The following is a 20,589-nucleotide window of genomic DNA, read 5'->3' on the forward strand; positions in this document are numbered from 1 at the left end:
GAAATTTCATATATAACTAAATATCCATACAAGAACATTAAAACCCATCTGCCTGAATCTTTCTGCTGCTATTTGTGAGATGCCTGAGGATTTTTCACATTTTTTGGTGAAGATTTAAGCTATTTTATAGAAAAGCATATATATATATATATATATACAATATGGCACAGTGCAATACAACCTCTCCTCTAGCCTGCTCCAGTCTGACAACTAAAATGAAAAATTAATCTACAGAAAAATTAAGGGTAATCAAAATACTTTGTTCAGTCTCTACTGTAGTGCAAAGTGTAACATATTTTTTATATGTTAAATAGTTTCTCTGCAACTCTGGACAAGGTAAGAATAGGAAATAGTTACTTCTAGCAGTGACTGATACAAAACACAAAAATTTAAAGCTGTACTTGGTGCTAACCTTTGGGAGTTGCTTTTGCACATAGTGAAATTCTCTGTGGGTGAAAATGCATTTGAACCCCACAACAAGGTGGTGCACCATGATGTATATAAGAAAGACAGCTCACACATCTCACATATTGGATTCAGAAAATAATAAAATATTAGGAAAATCACACATTTGTGGGATGGATCAAAAGGTGCTATTCAGAGAAGGTTTTTGTATCTCTTTTCCCAATAGCTAACAATAAGATTATAACAAATTGATTTTTTTTTTCCAAACAAAGACAATTTCAAACAAATCAAGTCATACTGAAGTTCCCAATTCAGCCAGTCTGGAGAAAAGGAAAATATTCCCGTAAAGAAAATGTAACACTCCAAATCATATGCTACTTTTAAGTAATAACTGTGAAGCACTTCTGTGATAGTCTATTAATTTTTGACTTCATTTGCTTTCCAGAGACTCCATGGCCTATAAAAGGACTGGAAATTCTTATAATGAATTCTTATAATGACCACTATAATATAATCTATTATGCCAGCAGAATGAAGCCTGTGTCAACACTTCCATTATAAAATTTTGATTTCTCTTAAAAAATATAGAGATTACTTTTCTCTATAAATACCATAGGCCCTACTGTGTAAGTTAAACTATTGTTTTCCCACAGCATAAAATTATTGCTAGGATATTACTGATTTTAACTGAACAAAGGTCTTAATTAGAAAAGATGAAAAAGAGAAAATAACCTTATTGCTTTATCAATAAAGTGTTTATTTTTGCAACAGTGTGTCTGAATTTTAAAACACTGAACACTGGTTCATAATTGGGGTAATTAGATTGTGGATAGGAAGCAACTTTCCTGTCTTCACTGAGGGTGACAACAGCAGCAATGAAGACATTCCTTTTCCAGTGATTTTCATCTTTACCACTCATTCTTTTGTCAATATTATGGGGTTTTGTTTGCATGAAACTGCCAACATGATAGGAATGTCAGCACAGCAAAATAATTAATACAAAAAATTATTAATTGTATTATTAAATTAATAAAAATATTTATATAACACAAGAATGCATGGTGAGAATACAAAACTTCTTTCATATAAAAGGTAAGAGCTGAAACAGACACACTTGCAACCAGGGATGCTTTCACTCTAAATGTAGTCTAGCCTATGAATGCACAAATAAATAAATACACATATATATATATATATATATATATATATACATATATACATATATAGACACACACATATATACACACACACACACACACACACACATATATATATATATATATATATAAAGAAATATCACTTTTAATTTTTAAATATTAATACCATACCACAGAGATTTTCAACAATCCAGTGCCAATCTGGAGCCACATGTTATATTTAAGCTCCATAGTTTTGGGCCTTTTTTAAAAGTACATTAATTTAGATACTCAGCCTTATATTTTATATTCTTCCTGATAAGTTTTTACAGTTGTAGCTGCCAAAAGAAACATAAATTTGTATTTCTTTCAATCTCAATGAGTGAGAAAGAAGAAAAAGTTCTTCAGCAAATCATTTGAATACTGTATGGTGTTTTAGGTTAGAGAGAAGTATTTTCCATGTCTCTATAAAGAAGACTAAGAAGTGTAAAATTCTCTCAGCTACATCAAAAATGGTCCCTAAAAACTTGAATAAATACCCTTAGCAAATTCATCCAGAAATTAAAATGACTGTTAGTGACATATTGAATATGGATTTCTGGTCAATCACGTACATGGTAAAGACATCTGACCAGTGAAAACAAATTTATTTCAATCCCATTTATGTTCACATATCCAAATAATCCATAGAAAGTAAAATGGTTTCCATGTTATCCTTCAAGCTTAAAGTGGTAAGAAAAAGCAGAAGGAAGACAGAACCAATGAAAAAAACCAACTATTCCTGAATTCCTGGCTTTTCAGGTAATTCACACTTTAATTAAATTTAATTTGCCAGGCTAGAGTGTGTCTGAAGCAGTGCAGACACACACCAACCCGCAAATTGTGGAATCCGTTCCAACCCTTAAATGGTGTAGCACTAGTTCTACTGATTTGGGAAGAAAGTTGCACTAACAAAGATGTGCTAAAAAATTCCAATCAAAACAAAAAGGTACCACACTTCTGTTTTAATGCATATCTGGGTTACTGTGAGAAAGTGGAAGTGTCCAAATTATGAATGCTGCATGCAGCATCTCAGCACCTCGTGAAAAAATTGCCCGGGGAAATCACTGCCCTCCCCTTATGTGGCAATTCAATTACATGACAAAAAAACTTCTGCAGTTCCATTTCTTTTCATTCTGTAAATTCTGCCTGGAGTAACCTACTTGGTGTTATTCCAAACCAATTTATAACAAATAAAGTTGCATTTAGCATGGCAATTCTATATTCAGAATTAAAAGTGCCTTGTAAAAAAAAGGTACCATCACCTACATCCAACAAGGTAAATTAAGGAAGGGACAGGGACTTGCTGAGCAATTCAGCAGGCATCAGTGGCAGCACCAAGAGCATAATGCTGTTTTCCAGCCTGAAAGGTTACCAGCTTGAAGGTAGAGGAAAAGAAGATGATGTTATTACATTAAGCCTGGAAGCACAATCTTTGCTTATAAAAGCACAGAATCTGTAGTTCATAATCACAGTCTCAATTTCTCTGTTTTCTTGTAGTTCAAGAAATGTTTTGTGTTCTGGCCTGGAAAAAAGAGAAACTTTCCCTTGCAAACTGAAAGGGCAATTCATTACTATGTAATCTGCCAGTTCATTAAATGTGCTTATGGAATATTGCAAGAGAGATAATAGGCATACAGTTTAGAATGTGTCTTTGTCATCAAAGAAAATTTGATTTTAAAATCACTTGGAGCTGATAACAGTCTAACTCCAACCTTGGCAGAGAGTACATTAAACAAAAATCAGCATTCATTTGGACATTTTTTCCTTTTTCATGCTAGTAAAAAAAAAGATTAAGAGGATCTCTCTGTAACAAATATTCAAACTGGTAGCCTTCCAGCATTTGTGCACATTCATTTGTGAAGGAGCTATAAAGGAGCACAGTGATCTGCTGTACACAACCTGTGTGTTTAGGTATTTACATGCATTCCTGCCTCAAAAGGGCCCTCCTGCTCTATACACTGTGCAGACAGAAGACCACGTAGAAAACAGGGCAGACTGTTTGATGGGCCCCTGTTCACTTCTTAAAAAAACCATGAAAATAAGATGGTTTCAGTATCTGCACATTAGGGGAAATGTCAATATAAAGACACAGCAAAAGCATTAAAAAAAAAATGGAGAAAGGTCTCCAGCCCAGCTCTCCCCAGCTGAAGGAGTGCATGGTAATAGGACTAAAATTTCACTTTGTTTCAGAGGTGTCATGCACCAGAGGTGAGGAGGCACTTAGGTCAGGCAGCTCTGTAAAACACACAGCCCTTCCCTCAGAGGCTCCCCAAAGCGTATTTGTGCCTGCCCAGCAGGAAAGAGGGTCTGTTTGTGCTTGTTATTGGGCAAATGAACCCATGGCCAGATGTCTGATACAACTAACTTGACAGCCACTAAATTGACAGGCAACAAATTTAGGAAATAGTTTTAAGCTCTCAGTTTCTTCCAAATGGTCAAATGTATTAGGAAAAAAAAATTGTACATCAAAAAGTTTTCTAACTTTAGGTAGAAAGCTGAATATCCCACTGCAAATAAAAAAAAAAAACAACCAAACTTTTGAAGATTTCTTGTAGAGTGAATGCATTATGTTATTTTCCCATGCTTCCCACATGAACCAATTTATTTCACTCATGGGAAACCCAGGAAAACATACTTCACAGTATGTACCTCTGGTAAACAATTTTGCTGGAGCTCTAGTAAAAAGAAAAGTTTGAAACAGCAGAAAATTAAACATAATACCTCTGATTACTGAAAATACTGTACCTACAGCAAAAATGAAATCAATCACAATAGGCTGAGGGAACACCAAGAAACTTCACACAGCAAACAGAAGACTAAACTTTCAAAGTAAAAAATTCTTGATTGCACAGTGGAAGCAAATTTCTAAGAGATGTATCCAAGCTAGTTTTTTAAAATTAATTTCCTACTTTCTAGACTTGAGTCTCAAAGTACTCATGTCACTTAAATAGAAATTGCAGCAACTCATTCCAGCTGCAAAGGTTTAGGATTTACTGAATTAAATGGTAATAGACTGAAGCCAAAGATTACATGCCCCAATAATTAGGAAAGAGCCAATACATTTAAACATTTCTTTTTCTGTTTAGAACTAAATATTAGCCAGTTGCTCAGTCACAGTAGACTTAAATCATAGGCCTGATCCTAAGTTTTTATGAATATTGAATATTTTAATCAAATTTCAGCCTCTTGAAATCTTCTTCAGCCATGTGCAACCACAATCTAGCTCTTGCCATTAGAGTCTTCAATGGCTTTTCAGCGAACAGCAGAAAACCTCTCCAAATCCCTGCTCCTTCCTCCTTGCAATGTTTCCACTATGCTTTGGAGAAAATGGGCAAAGCACAACATGAAATATGAACAGCTGAGCATTTGGCTCACCACTGGAAACTGCAGCTCAAAACAATGACATACTCTTATGGCAGAATGGCAAAGAGAGCAAAGCATTCAATGAAAAGAAGAAAAGGACAGGAAAACTTTCTGACAAAGCCTTTGTCGTTTATGACTTGACAAAGTAATGACAACCAGACAAAACCTTGGGAGAGGTTTCCTTCTATGAGTTTCCTTCTACAGCCCGAAAGATGCCACACCTCACAACACATCCAAAGAAACATCACCCACAACTGCACACTTGGTAGCCAGGTGTGAAGGCATGGCAGATCACTCCCAGACTAGCATTCCCTCTGCCTAGATGCTTTCTGTCCCTGAGGGCACATCCTTGCAAAACCAGTCAGGAGTGCTCCTGCCTTTGTGGCCTTGGAGAAGGCTTTTACGTAGGCACCAGTGACATCCCTTCAGCCTGCCAGTCAAGGTGCCCATTAACAGCTCTCTGGTGCTTGTTTTTGGCATCCTACGCTGCCAGGCAGGCTCAGAGCAGGGTAAAATACAACTCATCTTTCTGTGATGGAGATACCCTATCCCTTCAGAGCTCCTCAAACAATGAACACCACCAGTTCCCAAACACCACCAGCTTCTTTTGTAGACACCACCGTTTGCCTTGTGCTTAGTTTCTTCAGTCTTCCTACACCCCAGTCCCTTTTCAAAGATTAGTTTCTGATGCCAATTTTCTTTTGCTTGAAGGGGAGATTTTCAAAGGCAGTAATACTATCAAACCCTACAGCCCGCTGGCTCTCAAGAGATATTTATCTTCTATTTGTGTAAGAAGCTCCTCTGACTCTTCCGAGATACTGAGTTATAATTTTTTATTTATTTTTGGCATGGTCCAGCTGTTCTTCTCCACTTACAAATTCTACTGCTTAACTACACTGACACTGATCTCAAACATCCAAAAAAGACTGTTTCTACTTTCTGAGACCCATTAGCACAGCTTGTAGGCAGGAAGAATATGCACAGGCTCAGGCAGTCCTGATGCATTGCTTGCAATGCAGAAGGATGTACAAAAAGAATATATGAAAGCAAATAAAGTTAAATATTAGATCACAAGATTTCTATTTCAGTCTTGTTAACATTTTCCTATGAGAGGGAAGAAAATTTACTTTTTAAGAGACAAACCAATCCTAGCTCAGAAATTGGAGTCCCCTTTCTGCCAACAAGGAATGGTGTTTCAAGACATCTTCTTGAAACTTAATAATAAATCTGTACCTGACCTCTTCTCTTACATTTAAATAAGATTGCTGTCATGACCTCACTGTGTAAAACTGTCCCAAAGATCACAAAGTTTTCACTGCAGCCATCACTCAGCGTGACCTCCAAGGATTCTACAAGGGCAGCCAAAATTCTAAAATCCATTAAGGTTGCTTAAAAAAAGTTGTGAACTGTGCTACCATATTTAAGGCAACAATTTTAACCCACCACACAAAGTGTTTTTACACGGTTGGTTGTGGTTAGTATAGCAGTGATATGTTAATTCAGGTACTTTTATAGGGTAAATTAGTTATATAGGGAACCTTGTTCACTGTTTTCACACTGGGAAGAACACTGTCTTTACTAATCTAAATGCCACCTTGAGCATGGGCATGGGGAACTGCAGCATTGCTTCAAAGCTCTATTGTCTTTTCACATTCCCATGGGGCCAAAAGCATTTTTAAGTATTAGGAGAGTTTAACTAGCTCTTCATTTCTTTTTCCCTTCCAGGAAGGCTAGGATGATGTAACTTGCCTTTACATATTCTCAAGGAAAATCAAGGACAATTCAGCCTTGAAGAAGTGCATCCTTTCCATGGTTGACTCCCAGGGGTACTGGTCCCCAGCCATGCATCCTGTGGGTATTTACATAGCGGCCTATCTGTGAGCTGATGGTTATCAGCATCCTGTGTGGCACCATTCCTGGCATTGCTGTTCCTGGACAACACGCCATAAAATTGCTCTGATGTCATTTCCCAAATGACCAGAAACTCACAGTCTATTTGCTCCTGTGAGGTACCTTTTGCAAGGGCAAAGTACATAGCAAATATGAGGGGAAAATGTCTATGTTCTTATATGCTACCTTAAGCAAAACTAAAACACAGAGAAACTGTTAAGTAAGAAATTTGGTAAGAGTTCAAAGACTATTGCTTATACAAGAAACTTGATCTTACTTGAAAAATAAAGGTGTGATTTCACACAGGATATTGGCCTAGATATGGGCCATTTCCTATCACACAACGTACTATTATTTCACATCCTTATCTTCAGTTTTTATCTTGAAAGCAATGATTAACAAAGCAGATATAAACCCTTAGAAGCTTTTTCTGGGAGAAACTGAAGAATTTATCAGATCATAAACATTATGAAGCAATTTGATGCCTATGTATATCCTTTATAGCATAAGAAAATACTTGACTGCTTATTAATTTTTTTTTTTTCTATGATGAGTTGAATTTCTCAGTGTTAAGATGAAGATTTAATGTTTGTGGAAATTATATGTGTGCTACTCACAGAAAGGCTGAGGTTGGAAGGGACCCCTGGAAATCATGTGGTTTTAGTCCTTCGCTCAAACTGGGCCCCATGCAGCCAGTAGGCCACATACATGTCCAGGTGGCTTTTGAATATCCACAAGCAGGGAGATCCCAAAATCTCTTTGAAAACTCTGCCAGTGCTTTGTCACCCTCACAGTGAGCCTTTCCTGATGTTCAGAGGGCAGCTCCTGCTTTTCAGTTTGTGTCCATTGCCTCTGGTCCTGTCAATCACTGGGCAACACTGAAGAGAACCTGGCTCCATTGTCTTTGCACTTTCCTTTCAGGTATTTGTACAAATTGATGAGATTCTCTTGGGCATTTTCCTCTTCAGGCTGCACATTCATACCTCTCTTAGCCTTTTTTCATACAAGAAGTTCTCCAGTCCCTTATTATCTTGGTGGACTTTTGCTGCACTCTCCCCAGTACATCCACGTCCCTCCCGTACTGGGGAGCCCAGAACTGGACACAGCACTCCAGGTGTGCCCTCATCAGTGCTCAGTAGAGGGAAAGGCTTGGCTCCCTCACCCTGCTGACAACACCCTTCCTAATGCAGCCCAGGACACCATCAGCCTTCTTTGCCAGAGGTGCACATTGCTGGCTCATGTTCAGCTTGGTGTCCACCAGGAAGGACCTTCAGATCCTTTAATTCAAAGCAGCGTTCCAGCTGGGTGGCCCCGGCCTATATTGGTGCCTAGGGCTGTTCCTCTCCAGATGCAGCACTTCGCTGAACTTCATGAGGTTCCTGTAATCCCTTTCTCCAGCCTGTCAAAGACACAGCAGCACAGCTCTCTGGTGCATCAGTCACTCTTCCCAGTTAGGAGTCATCTACAAATTTGCTGAGGGTGCACTCCCAGTGCCCTGACATCCAGATCATCAATGAACACAACTGGACCCACTACTGACCCTGGGGGCACACATACTGCTCTCCTACTAGAGTTTCTTCTGGCTTGACCAGGTGTTCAGTTTTCAATCCACCTCATTGCCAGCTCATCCAGGCCACACTTTATTAGCTTCTCTAACGTAGCTGTCTAATTTAGTTTCATTGATTGCATAAAATAAATCCTTATTTTTACAGGTAGGAGAAAAGCTACATTACTTCAGCATTAACATGCCGCACTGCTAAACCACAGGAAACGTACAATTGCCAAGGTGACTGAAAGGAATTCCTCACAGCCACTGATTGTGGTTTAGGCCACAATTTTGTCTCTTTTGTTTAAGTTGTTAACACATATCTCTGTTTAGCAATGGCTATGCTTTTAAGTTTGCATCCAATATTTCTTGAATTATTGTTTTTGTTATAATTCAATTGTTATATAGTTATATATATTATTATATAGCAATAGTTAAAATTTCAGCACCATAAAAATGCTAATATTTTAATTTATCTGAAAGTTATGGGGGAAAAGAATGAATATACCAAATGTATGAGAAAAGACTGTTCAAGTCTGAGTGATGAAGTTCATGAAGTTCAAATCAAGACTGAGTGATGTCTTGGGTACAATGAACTGTACAGTTGGAAATATATATATTAACAGTGCTTTGTAAAAGAACATTTAGTAACTTTTTTTATCCCTCCTGAAACTAATTATTCTGTATGACACTTTTATTGCTTTTATTGAACACTTAACAATGCATGCAAGAAGTGTGCTGCATCTCCTGTGTAAAAGAGTTACTTCAAGATCCAGCTGCCTTTTTGGTAGTGAAACAGCTGATCTGTTCCTTTTGAACCTGTTCAGCTCAGGTGTGGCAAAGGAGATAAAGTTTAAGACACTTATGATAACCATCTTTCTGTGAGGCAGAACCTGTGCTGAATTTCAGCACTCTATGATCACATAAGGCAGAAGACACATCCATTTATTTAAATGGGCTGCGTTTTACAGCTGCTCCTGAGGATGTTATGGGCTGTAATTCAAACTCTGGCTAAAAGAATACTAAACTGCTGATTTATGGAATTTGGAAAGCATAGCATACATATGCTTTCATCAATGATCACCATGAGTAGAGAGACAAGAACACTGAACTAGATGAGCACTTGGTCTAAGGAAACACATGCCTTTTGCCTATTTTCTTATTCATAGACTCCTAATTCTTCATAATCAGTGACCAGTTTTCTAAGTGGAAGCCAGCCTGTCACCAAGGACCACATGCAAACCATATCTCACATGTACGTACAGACTGCTTCCTGAAGAGCCAGATGCCATAAAATTATCTGGAAAGGATGCCCTCTCACCCTGCTCCCCAGCCAAGAGGAGATTGTTTCTGACTGTTATCAGAAATTTGTGCTTAAGCTCCAAGATTTACCTATACAGCATAAGACATAGTAAGATTGTTGTTATACTTACTTGTTTAAGGCTCTGGATGGAAAAGCTTTTTATAGCTCAGATATACTTTGTCTTTCAACACTTCCCTTCAACATGAGACATGAAAAGTAACTAAAGTGAGTCACAGGTAAACAGATTTATTTTTGAGGCTTTGCATGTGGGGCATATCCTTCCTGGCACCTCCTCTCTACAAGTATATCAAAAGTCTGCTTAGCCTTCAAGCACTGAGATGCTACATGGTACACAGGTCACTGATTTCTCCTCACTGAAAAGTATATTAGTCACAATAAAAGAGATGTCATCCTGAAGGCTGAAAGAATCAGGGGGTCCAGCCTGTTAAAACCTCAGGAAAGAGAGACTTATGTGTTTGCTTTACTGTTTTTGAGGGTAATCGCTCAACTTATGACAAAAGAATACAGATTTAAAAAACTATTAATGAGGGTGAAAAGCAGCCTCTCTTCTGAAATTCTGGAAAACCTCTAACGGAGTGAAATCAAAGTTTAAACATTTTCTTCTCAGTCTCTAAATGAAGCCTTTTGAACAAAGTAATGAAGTTAATTTTACTATATTTTGAGTCTTAAAGTTGCTAATTGTTCTGATCACTGTGTGATGCTGTTTTTCAAAAAATAACCCTAAACATTATGGCCTTCACTCTTAAATAAGTTTCAGGTACTGTCTGAGACAAAGCCCACCTGACGGAGATGTGTGAAGCAAAGACAAAGACAGATACACAAATTTTCTTCCCCACCTTGCTAATTTACTGGGATTCTGCACAGTGAAAAGAAAGCAAGACTACTGAGATGTGGTTTATCACTCATACTACACAGGAAAGACACGGGATCCAAGTTGGCTTGGGTCTGTCTTCAATGAAGGAGAAAGCAATACGGGCTTGAGTCAAACTGGCACTTCTGTCTTTAGTTCATTAGGCAAAAAAAAGCTGGCCAAATCAGCTATATGAAAAGCCATTCCAGACTCAAAACTCCTTAAGACTCTTGGAGAAAGCAATGTTTTGTTCAGAAAACAGGCCTTTGTATGAAGTATTCCCACTGATGAACCTTATGCACCTAACAGAGCTGCCTCATCTGGGAGGGCCAGACTTTGCCTCTATACTTGATGAAGACAGACCAGCTCAATGAAGGCTGCCACAAGATTCGGAGCAGGAATACAGATTATGTACTATAACAACTTCAAAAAAAGCTGGCATCTTTCTCCCATGATTGTGCTGTAAACTTATCCTTCTTTCAACAGTCTTGAAGAATTCCAGTGAGGCAACAGGCAAACTGTCTTCTCCAAAAACTTTGCCCAATTTATGCTGAAATAAGCAGCCATACTTTCACATTGTGGTATTGTCAGACAAACAACGCCACTGTTCTTGGGTTTAAAAGGTGCATAAAAGGACTTTCAAAGGAAAACTGATAAAGCATCCCGTGCAAAAAGTGATATGAAGAGCAATCCTGCTAAATGCAATTTAAATAGCATATCACACAGAGTAGTCAGAAAGGCTGTTCTGCTTAGCTTCAGCACCTGTTTGAACAAGAATCTTGCAACTATGATTCTTTAGTATTTCTGCATGAGGCTTTGTGAGAGAGATTTGAATAGCAGCACTATTATTGTATCGTAAGAAGTCAAACAGAAAGTAAATGTTTAGAATTTTTATTTTCAGAGTTTGAGTAGTCAAAATGAGACTATTTAAGCAGCTAGCACCTGAATTGCAAATTTTTAAGAGTTTCAACACAGTTCTCTGTTAGAAAGGAAATCAGGTAACAGCTTGCATTAGCTGATGCACTAGCTAAAAAAACCAAATCTTTTGTGCTTCTATCTTTATTCTCCATACACTCTGTTGTATCATCTGCATTTTTTTTTCTCCTCTTTTGCTGAAAAGGAGCTGTAAGCCTGTTCAACCAGGCACATATAGAGCAAAAACACTTAAGCTCTTTTAAGAGCCAAGAGATCTGCAGTTAATGCCCTTGGTGAGTAAAAATTTGGTGCTTCTCCACGTGACTCCCGTGCTGGCCACAGCTGACAGGAGGGTTCCAGGAATGTGAATACCTACAAAATCCATAAAAACAAGGCTCAACATCAGTCATCAGCTCCCCCACCTATTCCTCTGGAGGTAACAATTGCTTTTGACTGAAGACATTTATTTGGCATAGGATAAAACCTACAAAATCCAGACTATGCTATTTGGATTTTGTCTGTTTACAGGAGCAACTTTATTCCACTTGGTTGTTTCCACTGTTTAGACCCACTAGAAAAAGCCATTATTGCCAAACACCGGTGCTTACATTAATGCAATTCAGGAATTCATGGATTAAAATACACAACAACATTAAAAAAAAAAAAATCTCCACTAAGATGTAAGATCAAAATTTGCAACTTTTATTCCACATTAGAAAATCACAGGCTTACTAGCCACTTTTGTCAGTCTTTTTCCACACATCCTTGGCCTTCAGCTGCCATTACCTGTAGCTGTGAAAGGCACCGTTAGTTGCTTGTTCATAATTCATTATTAATATCTTCAATCAGATTTTACCACACCTTTTGCTTGGATGTCCCCCATGGCCAGGGGCAGCTGCTCTGCCTGGCAGGACCCGAGATGCAGCACCAAGCAGGAGAACCACACCCTTCACTGCTCCTCTCAGCTGGTGCCTTTCCCCCTCCTGTAGGAGAAATGAGCCTGTCCAGAATCTTTCAGCCAGGGAAGAGGTGGCGTGCCAAAACTCCTGAATGTCTGAAGAAAGGTGGAAAAATGAAGTCCTGGCAGAGGTAGAGAGAAGACAAAGCCTGAACATGGAGCTGAGGGGGAGGCACAGAGCTCAATGATGCTTGGCAAGAGGGCGGCAAACAGAAGCGGTGCTGATTTTGGGACAGACGAGAGACAGCCCTGTGAAGGGGATACAAGGAGCAAAGGGGTAAGGAGCTCAGATGCAGGTCCATATCAAGCAGTTGGGAAGGAAACTGGTTCAAGAAATTGGCAAGGAAGAAAGTGAGCCAGAGGGGTGCAATAGAAAAAAAACTACTTGTGATATTTGGAAAACATTGCTCTCCATATCACACAAGGTTCCAGAAACTCCACATTCCTCTGCTGCCATCAAATACCTACTCCAAAATTCATGACCAGTCTTCTTCTCCTAGCAAGTCTACAGAGAGGTTGAGACCTCCTGCTTTTCCTACATTAAAATATTCTGTAATGGAATTACAGTTTTTTTCATTCTTCTGCTGAATTATGATGCCAGAGGCCATGATTTCTCTGTTAAGCTTGACTTGCTTTTCAAAAACTCTTAAAATAAAAAAAAAAAAAAAAAGGGATAACATTAATGCAAAACATCCCTGACATCCCTTCAAAACACTTCTGGTCAAAACTCAAGTAAACTTGAGTCATCATAATTCTGTATTCTGATACACGGTGAATAAATATTCAGACTGGACAATTATATGTCACATTTACACCAGATTTTTTTCTTACTGAGTAGGAGTTTGAGGGTGGGGACAAAATAAGAAGCCACCTGAGTGTTTTCCAGAACTGGTATCAGGAAGTCATACCAACTTACAAAACCCCCAAATTTTCATCAGAATCCGTTTTCACTATGGAAACAATAACATATGATGTTATTTCAGTCTGATGGCTTCATATCCACACGATTTTGAACATTTTGAATATTTATACAAATAGCATCACATTAATTCCTTTCCTTTTTCCTCTTACGGATTTACAGTAATGCAGAATTAATAAAGCAAGTGGAAGTCTTGGCAACAGAAGACTTTTGTTTTCAGAACTGACTTTCAAAATGGTAAGGAGAAAATCACCATCCTAACTTTTCCCATTAAATTGTATATTGACAAGTACAAATATGCAACCACACTGAAACATTTATTCTCCAAAAATTAGCAATATTACTTTATTTTGTGATTCATTACAATCTGAAAAACCAATAGTCAAAAAAAAATAAACTAGGCATAATGTTAAAGCATTTTACAAGCAAAATACTTTACTGTTTCCGTTTCAATTTGCATAGGGTGGGATAAGTGTATTGGTTAAAGAATATAACATACAGAAGAACGATACCATAGAGTTCATCAAACTGCACTGCAGAGTGTTACGTTCCTGTGAGTCAACAGTACTTAAACAGCTATTTCTGTCTGGGGAAAACCATACACTTCACCATTGACAAGGCTGCCTTCCCATGACCATGATGTGTCATGATGGCTGCAAGCCACTGGTTTCTTTTCTTACACTGTAGGTCATTCTCCTTTAAAGAAATTAGAGTTTAACAAGCCAGAATGCATCTATCTATGCCCATTTCTTTTCTACCTGAACAAAGGCCACTATGGAGAGAGGGAATTTTTAAAGTCAGCTTCTTTATACTAACCTCTGTCTCTCATATTTTCAGTCTCATGGAGCTAGCAAGCTTAGAGTTTCATCCACACATCTCTGTCTACTATTACTGTGCATCCAGGTAAAAAACTGTACTTTTCACTTTGTAGAAACAAACTGCAAAGAGATCACGCTTCTTTAGCACTGTAACCTCTGTTCCTCCAACTGTACCTGGCTTTAAAGTCTCACAAAACTAAAAAATAGTTGATCTAGGTTGTAATAAAAAAAAAAAAAAAAAAAAAGAATATTAAATACCTTTGGTAAAAATAGATATATTTAACAAGTTTAGAAAAGCAAATAGTTATATCGTCAAAAGGAGAGTATAAAAATGTACACGATAAAAAATAACAAACACACAAAAAAAATCATCAGCCATAGTAGTAAGAATAAAGGCGCTGTTCTTTTCAATGTTTGCTTCTTTAGCTCACTTTATTGTCCAGTCTTCCTTCTAAAAGGCAGGAGCTTTACTAGAGCATATGGAAAAATCCAGTCCTTCCTACCAGCATTAGACAAATTAAATTTAATTCAGGAAAAGACAGTCTGTTTTAACCCAAGTTTATACAACAGAGAACATTTTGATTTAGAGTACGTAGGAGTAGCTGAACACAGAAAGATTTCAGGTGTTTTCAACCAGAGGCCAGATGTACTTGAGCTGTAGAAATGAGACAGCCAGCAGGATCAAGTCTCCATGATGTCAGCCTTCTAAATCTATTATTTACTCCTAAATTATAAATCCATGTATTGCCAAGAAAATTGTGGGGAACAACAACAATACATATATTTTAAATCCCTCATTGATGCCTTTCTCCCATCCTTTCACTGGGCCTCCAAACAGAGCTGTCACACAACATATAATCCCAGTTTGGCTTCTCCTCTTTTTAGAGCTCACTGTAAATCTTCAAGATGGAAGATCCCCAAAGCAAACAACTGAGATTACAGAAGGAGATAATGCACAAGCCCCATAATAGAATCAGCCATTGATTGAATGTGCTTTGAAAGAAAACAGCACAAATAAATCATGTTTATCCTTCAGTATTCCCTTTGCACACACAGTCACACTCCTCGTGGTGTTCCAAGGGTACATCTGTCAATGATTTATGCAATCCTCGGACACCAATCCTTGGCTTCAGCTGAAGAACCTGAAGGAGAAAGAGCCAAGCATCAAGAAACCAGCAAGTGTTTCATCACGTACCTACACTACGAGGCGAGGTAAATTGCACTGGAAACCCACTGCATTACAGGAAGCATATTAAAACTGAATTTCTTAATTAATTCCACCCACTCGTTACTATTTTTGCTTTTACCTCAAGCCATTTACAAAATTGATTAAATCATGTTGAACATGATTAAATCATGTTGTTTTACCAAAGAAGAGTCTTGCAGTTTCAGATTTCCACTTAATTTTATTTAAGAGCAAACAGTAGAGTTAACCCAATTAGATAATTCTATAATAAATAATTTTAGCTATCAATTTATAGCAATGGAAATGAACAAACATTTCTTTCTTCATAAAGTTGATATCTACCACAAGAGAAAGAAGAACAAAAGGTATGGTTGTGATGTGTCTGAACTGCACCAGTCAATATCACAGAAACTAATTAATAGTTGCACAGGAAAGTATATTAACAAGGAACTTTTTTAAATGCAATACCTAATTAAAATGCTAAATAAAAGTGCAATACATAAAATATTAATATTGGTGTATTCATTTTATTATAAAATAAACACCTTAATTGGCTTTCAGTATTTCCAAACCTGCAAATGTAAAGCCAGTGCATACCTCATGGTATTTTTTGGTGACTTTTGTTGGCACACATTGGCACTCATTGCAGCTCTGCTGACAACAGGCACAGTTTCCACCACAACGTTTCACCAGCAGACACAGTGGCCAGAAGATGGTGTCCGTCCTTTTCAGCTCCTCCCTCAGCGACACCGAGAAGTTGCGCGGGGTGCAACTGTAGAGCCGCGCCTCCTCCTTCAGGAGGTTCAGGTCCACCACTGCAAAGAGACGGAGAGAACGGCGCGTTCCTGATTTGCAATCCGAGTTCATTTGTGGCAAATCAACTTCAGCCATGCAGAACCCATGGGGGAGGTTCACTTTTGTGCAGGAGCAGCACACAAGTATAATACTGCTGTTCCATGAATACCACGAAGCTTAAATGGAGTGATCCCTGCATAGTGATATTCACCAACTATTTAGTAACTCTGGCAAAGTTGATTCCAATTAAAGCAAGATTTGGCTACTCTGTTCCTGTACATGTTTTATCAAATCAATCCTGATGCAAGTCACTTTGTTCACAGTAATACTCTGACCTCCAGTGTTGCTATTCTACAGTCATTTTGGATTGGAGAAACACGCACAGAGCAATTAAGAACCCTACAAAATTTCAAAGACATTTTTAATTCACTTGCAATAAAGCATTCAAACTTATTCCTTGTTAAAATTTCAGCTACTGCTTCTTTGCTAGGGCACTATAATTATAAAAAAGATTGCAACTATTCATATCTAAGCAGAGGTCATTTTTATGGACTTCAAGAAGTTGTCATCAGGGAATTCTGCACAGAATAAATAAGTGCACAAGACTGTATATCTATGTAACTATTTTCTCCTCCTTCTTCATAGCAGCATATATATGAATTTCTGTTGTTTCTCTAGGTTTTCTTTTCTCCTGATGTGTCTTAAATAAAAGTTCCTCCTTGTAAGCAACTAAATTGAAGTGCAAGTTGAAGATATTAATATTTGGCGCCAGTTTTCCTATAAACTGGTTCCACTGTATTGTACTATACTTTCACTATGCTAATGGTTGAACAGCAAGTTCATGAAGATATCTGAAAGAGGAAAAGCTCCTTTATGCTCATCTTAGCTGCATAGTCAAGAACTAATAAGCTTTGAAAGAAGCAGTTAAAACTGGGAAAAAAAAAAATTATTAAGACTGGGGAAAAAGAGTGAGAAGCAACATAAACTACATTTACTACAGAAAAGTCAGACTATAATGATCATGATCTAGGATCTTTTGTCTGAACTGTTTTTTTCCACACCTACCATAAAGGAACAGATGTGATGTCTAATTCACAGGGATACTACTCTCTCTAGTAAGAAACAAAAAGATAAAGAGAAAACCCTGTGATAATGTGGCTGTTGGGATGACTGAAACAGAGGCCCTGAATAAAGTGGAAAAAACTTTTAACCAATTGGTTTTAAGCTAAATCAAGAAAAAAAATATGGGGGGGAAAAATCCCAATGCACTTATATTGCTTAAAAAATACTTTATTGTTACCCATTCATAAATAAAAATATATACAATATAGCTAAAATAAGTTTATGATCTGAATCACTCTCTAGAGAAATACCTTTTTTTTCCTCTCTACTATGTAAAAAGCCTGGAAAGGTCATCCAGGAGAACTTCAGCCTATTAAGGCAAGATAATGCCCCTTAATTCTATTTAAACACATAAGACATAAAAAAATTTAGAAGCTCATTTCTTTGGCGGAAATGCTCACTTGTACTCTCCCAGGAGCAGATCTTTGGGAAGGAATTTCAATCCATGTTCCTTCAAACATTTCTTTTGCAGGCCATATCCGTATACTGGCATCCATAAGTAAGGATTTATTGTTGTGAAAGGTCAGTTAAACACACTGAAGCCTTTTCTTTGCTTGCACTCACAGCGAATGCCAAGCTGGGGCACTTCATTCCATCACTATCGGCTTAACACAGGCTCCTAAATAAACAAACTGAATTTTAAGAGGGAGGAGTGTGTAATAACTCCAATAAAGTTACTGATAGGACACCAGCCTGCCTCCCACATTGCAAGAGCATTCCTTGGAGAAACTTGAGAAGGGAGCAGAGGAAAAGAGAGACAAAACTTCCAGGGGAGAGATTCACTGTGAGAAATCAGAAATTATTTAAGCTCTTCTGATCAGCTAATAGCTCTAGGCTGAGTCACTTTAAAGGTGGATGTGTCTACCTCCATTAATCAAGGACTGTGGACAGGAATGGAGTACTTCTTCCTTCTGTTACGTTTTCAAACATATAAGTGAGCTGTCTGAATGAGGATAAAATGCCTGAAGCACACTGTGAGAAGTGCTAGTTCTGCTAATACTTTCTGCTGGAAGATTGTTTCTGCAGAGACTGATATACTTGTTCCAGCAAATTTGAAGGAGCTAAGCTTATGTGCTGCTCAGCCCTTCAGCATGAGATATTGAAGGTGGAAACTGGGCACTGACACCTCTTCCAGCAGGCCCACGGAACAGTAGGAGAGATTCTTGTGTGGTGATGTCCTTCCCCATTGCCTCCTGCCTTCAGGCAGCAGCAGAAGAATGCATCAATTTCCATACCTACAGCTAGGTGTAGTTATAGAGAAAAGGGCAGTGCACTAAAATAAGCAGCATGTTACACATCTTGTCACAAAAAAGTAATTAATTTGATCTCAACCCCCCAGACCTGCAGACATTAATTTTAAAAGGGTTCTGTTGGAGAAAACACAGTCAGCTCTTGGGAGATATCTTTCAGTGTGCTATACTTTTACAGCAGGCTTCAGGAGAGATGAACAAATGTCATGTTTGATTTCCATGCTTTAAAATGTACTTAGGTATATTGCTATGATACCTCACAATGAACCCTTGCCCTACCTTATGTAATTCAATTTCATTAAAAGGTCTGTGGCAAATTTATCTAGTGCTTATATAATCACTTCTTTGAAGTGTGTGAATGAAGCTGTTATTTTTTCAAAGAGTAGCTGTCTGTTCAAAATTTATTTTAACACACTGTGGGCATGAAGCTAGATGAGAGAATGTATATATTCCCTTAAAAGTGTTTACTTAACCACAATAAAAGGTTATGTGGATTTCCCAAGTGCACTGAGTTACAGTACCTGCTATAATGTGAACATTTAAACACTCCTTCAACTTGGCTTCCACTCATGTATCATGTTTGACACAACAGTCAAGGTTCTTTTGTCTAGCACTAGCTCCAGAGGACTGAAAGGCTCTGCAGTAGCACATAAATGGGAAACACTAAAATAAAAATAAGTGAAGGAGAAAAAAAATGTAGACGCAGGTAGGCCTACAGTAAAGTGTATTTCAAGACACTGGCACACACAACTGAACTAATCCATGTTCACAGCAGCCTGAAATTAATTGTGTTATGCAACGGGCAATGCAATTTTCTGGCATCTTCTGGATGTGTATAGAGTACCACAGGGAAACTTCCTCCCCAGAACATTTTTCCAGCTGGATACCACTCTCAAAGTCAATGAAACAAATTAAATTCTGGTTGGGGCACTTGTGTGTGAGCACAGATAGCAGCAGAACTGTTTTCATTCCTAAGCACTTTGGAGATGTTCCTGGGAATGTAAGTTTCTTACTGGCTTCTGCAATAGGAGCTGTTACAAAGTCTCAGGCAAGAAGCGGGGTATAAAAAAAGAGAAGTCACATAACTGTACAAAAACCACAACTGCTAAGGACTATGCTTTGATTTTTTTTCTATCATGTAGAATATTTTTTCCTCCTTACGGAGATTTCAGAACATGATCTAATGATTATAACATAGATTTCAGTGGGAAGGAATGGGATAATTTTCTTTGCACAGCAAAATATATTTTATTTTTAAGCATGTTTAATAGTATAAAGGAATGTAGGACTATATTTAGACATCAAAGCTTCTGAACTTGGTGTTTCTCCTTTCCTGACTAGAAGTTTTTGGAAACATTTCATCCAGAGAAAACATCAGAGACAGAAGTTCTCTGGAATTTAGGTTGTCTAAATATAGTCTTTTTATACAAATTATTACGTAGGAGTAGAGGACATTTCTCTACATAAAATGAGATACAGTTTTAGTAACTTGTTTATGAAAACAGGACAGTAATTTAGCTTTTACAATGAAACACTGTAAAAGTTAAACTGATCTAATCATGAATCGAAAAGTTTGAATAAAACCAAAAATTTTAGGATAGGCACTACTGACAAACATTTCTTAAAAAGGTTTCAAAAGACAGCAAACATGCTGCTTGAGAGAGTAACATGGGAAAAAAAAAGAAAAAGGATGATAACGGTTTTGCTTCTCCTTTCTATAATTCAAGTGGACATATTTTCCACCTCAGGCTATTATATTACAGACTCAGAAATACAGTCTGAGGGTGGTCTCTAAGACAAAAGTAGCAATACCATGATATGTTTATTCAGTGAAAAAAATCTATTTCAGCATCTAATTAGAAGTCTTTAAAAGATTTACTCTGATAGTTTCTTTCTAAGATGAGTCTTGCAGGGAATTTCTTTTCTCTATGTTGATGTTATCCAACACCTGCATTTTGTTTTTCTCCCACTTACAGTGTGCTTATGGCATGCATTTGGCAAATACTAAATCTCTTTAATTAAGGAAGTGTTAAATGACTATTTGAGAGCTTCTAAGATATTTCCTCCTCT

General features: G+C 37.7%; 1 protein-coding gene across 1 annotated transcript in view; it reads right to left on the bottom strand.

Moving 5' to 3' along the window:
* Nucleotides 1-14,674: 14,674 nt before the first annotated feature.
* The window catches only part of PDGFC (platelet derived growth factor C), a 120,458-nt gene continuing 114,543 nt past the window's right edge, over nt 14,675-20,589 (bottom strand). The window contains exons 5-6 of the mRNA XM_058838574.1: nt 15,950-16,167; nt 14,675-15,308 (exon numbers count right to left, since the gene is read on the bottom strand). Of these exons, the coding sequence (XP_058694557.1) occupies nt 15,192-15,308; nt 15,950-16,167 (335 nt within the window). The 3' untranslated portion in view covers nt 14,675-15,191. The remainder of the gene's footprint in view (nt 15,309-15,949; nt 16,168-20,589) is intronic.

Source organism: Poecile atricapillus, chromosome 4 (assembly GCF_030490865.1).
Source record: "Poecile atricapillus isolate bPoeAtr1 chromosome 4, bPoeAtr1.hap1, whole genome shotgun sequence".
NCBI classification, from domain to species: Eukaryota; Metazoa; Chordata; class Aves; order Passeriformes; family Paridae; genus Poecile; species Poecile atricapillus.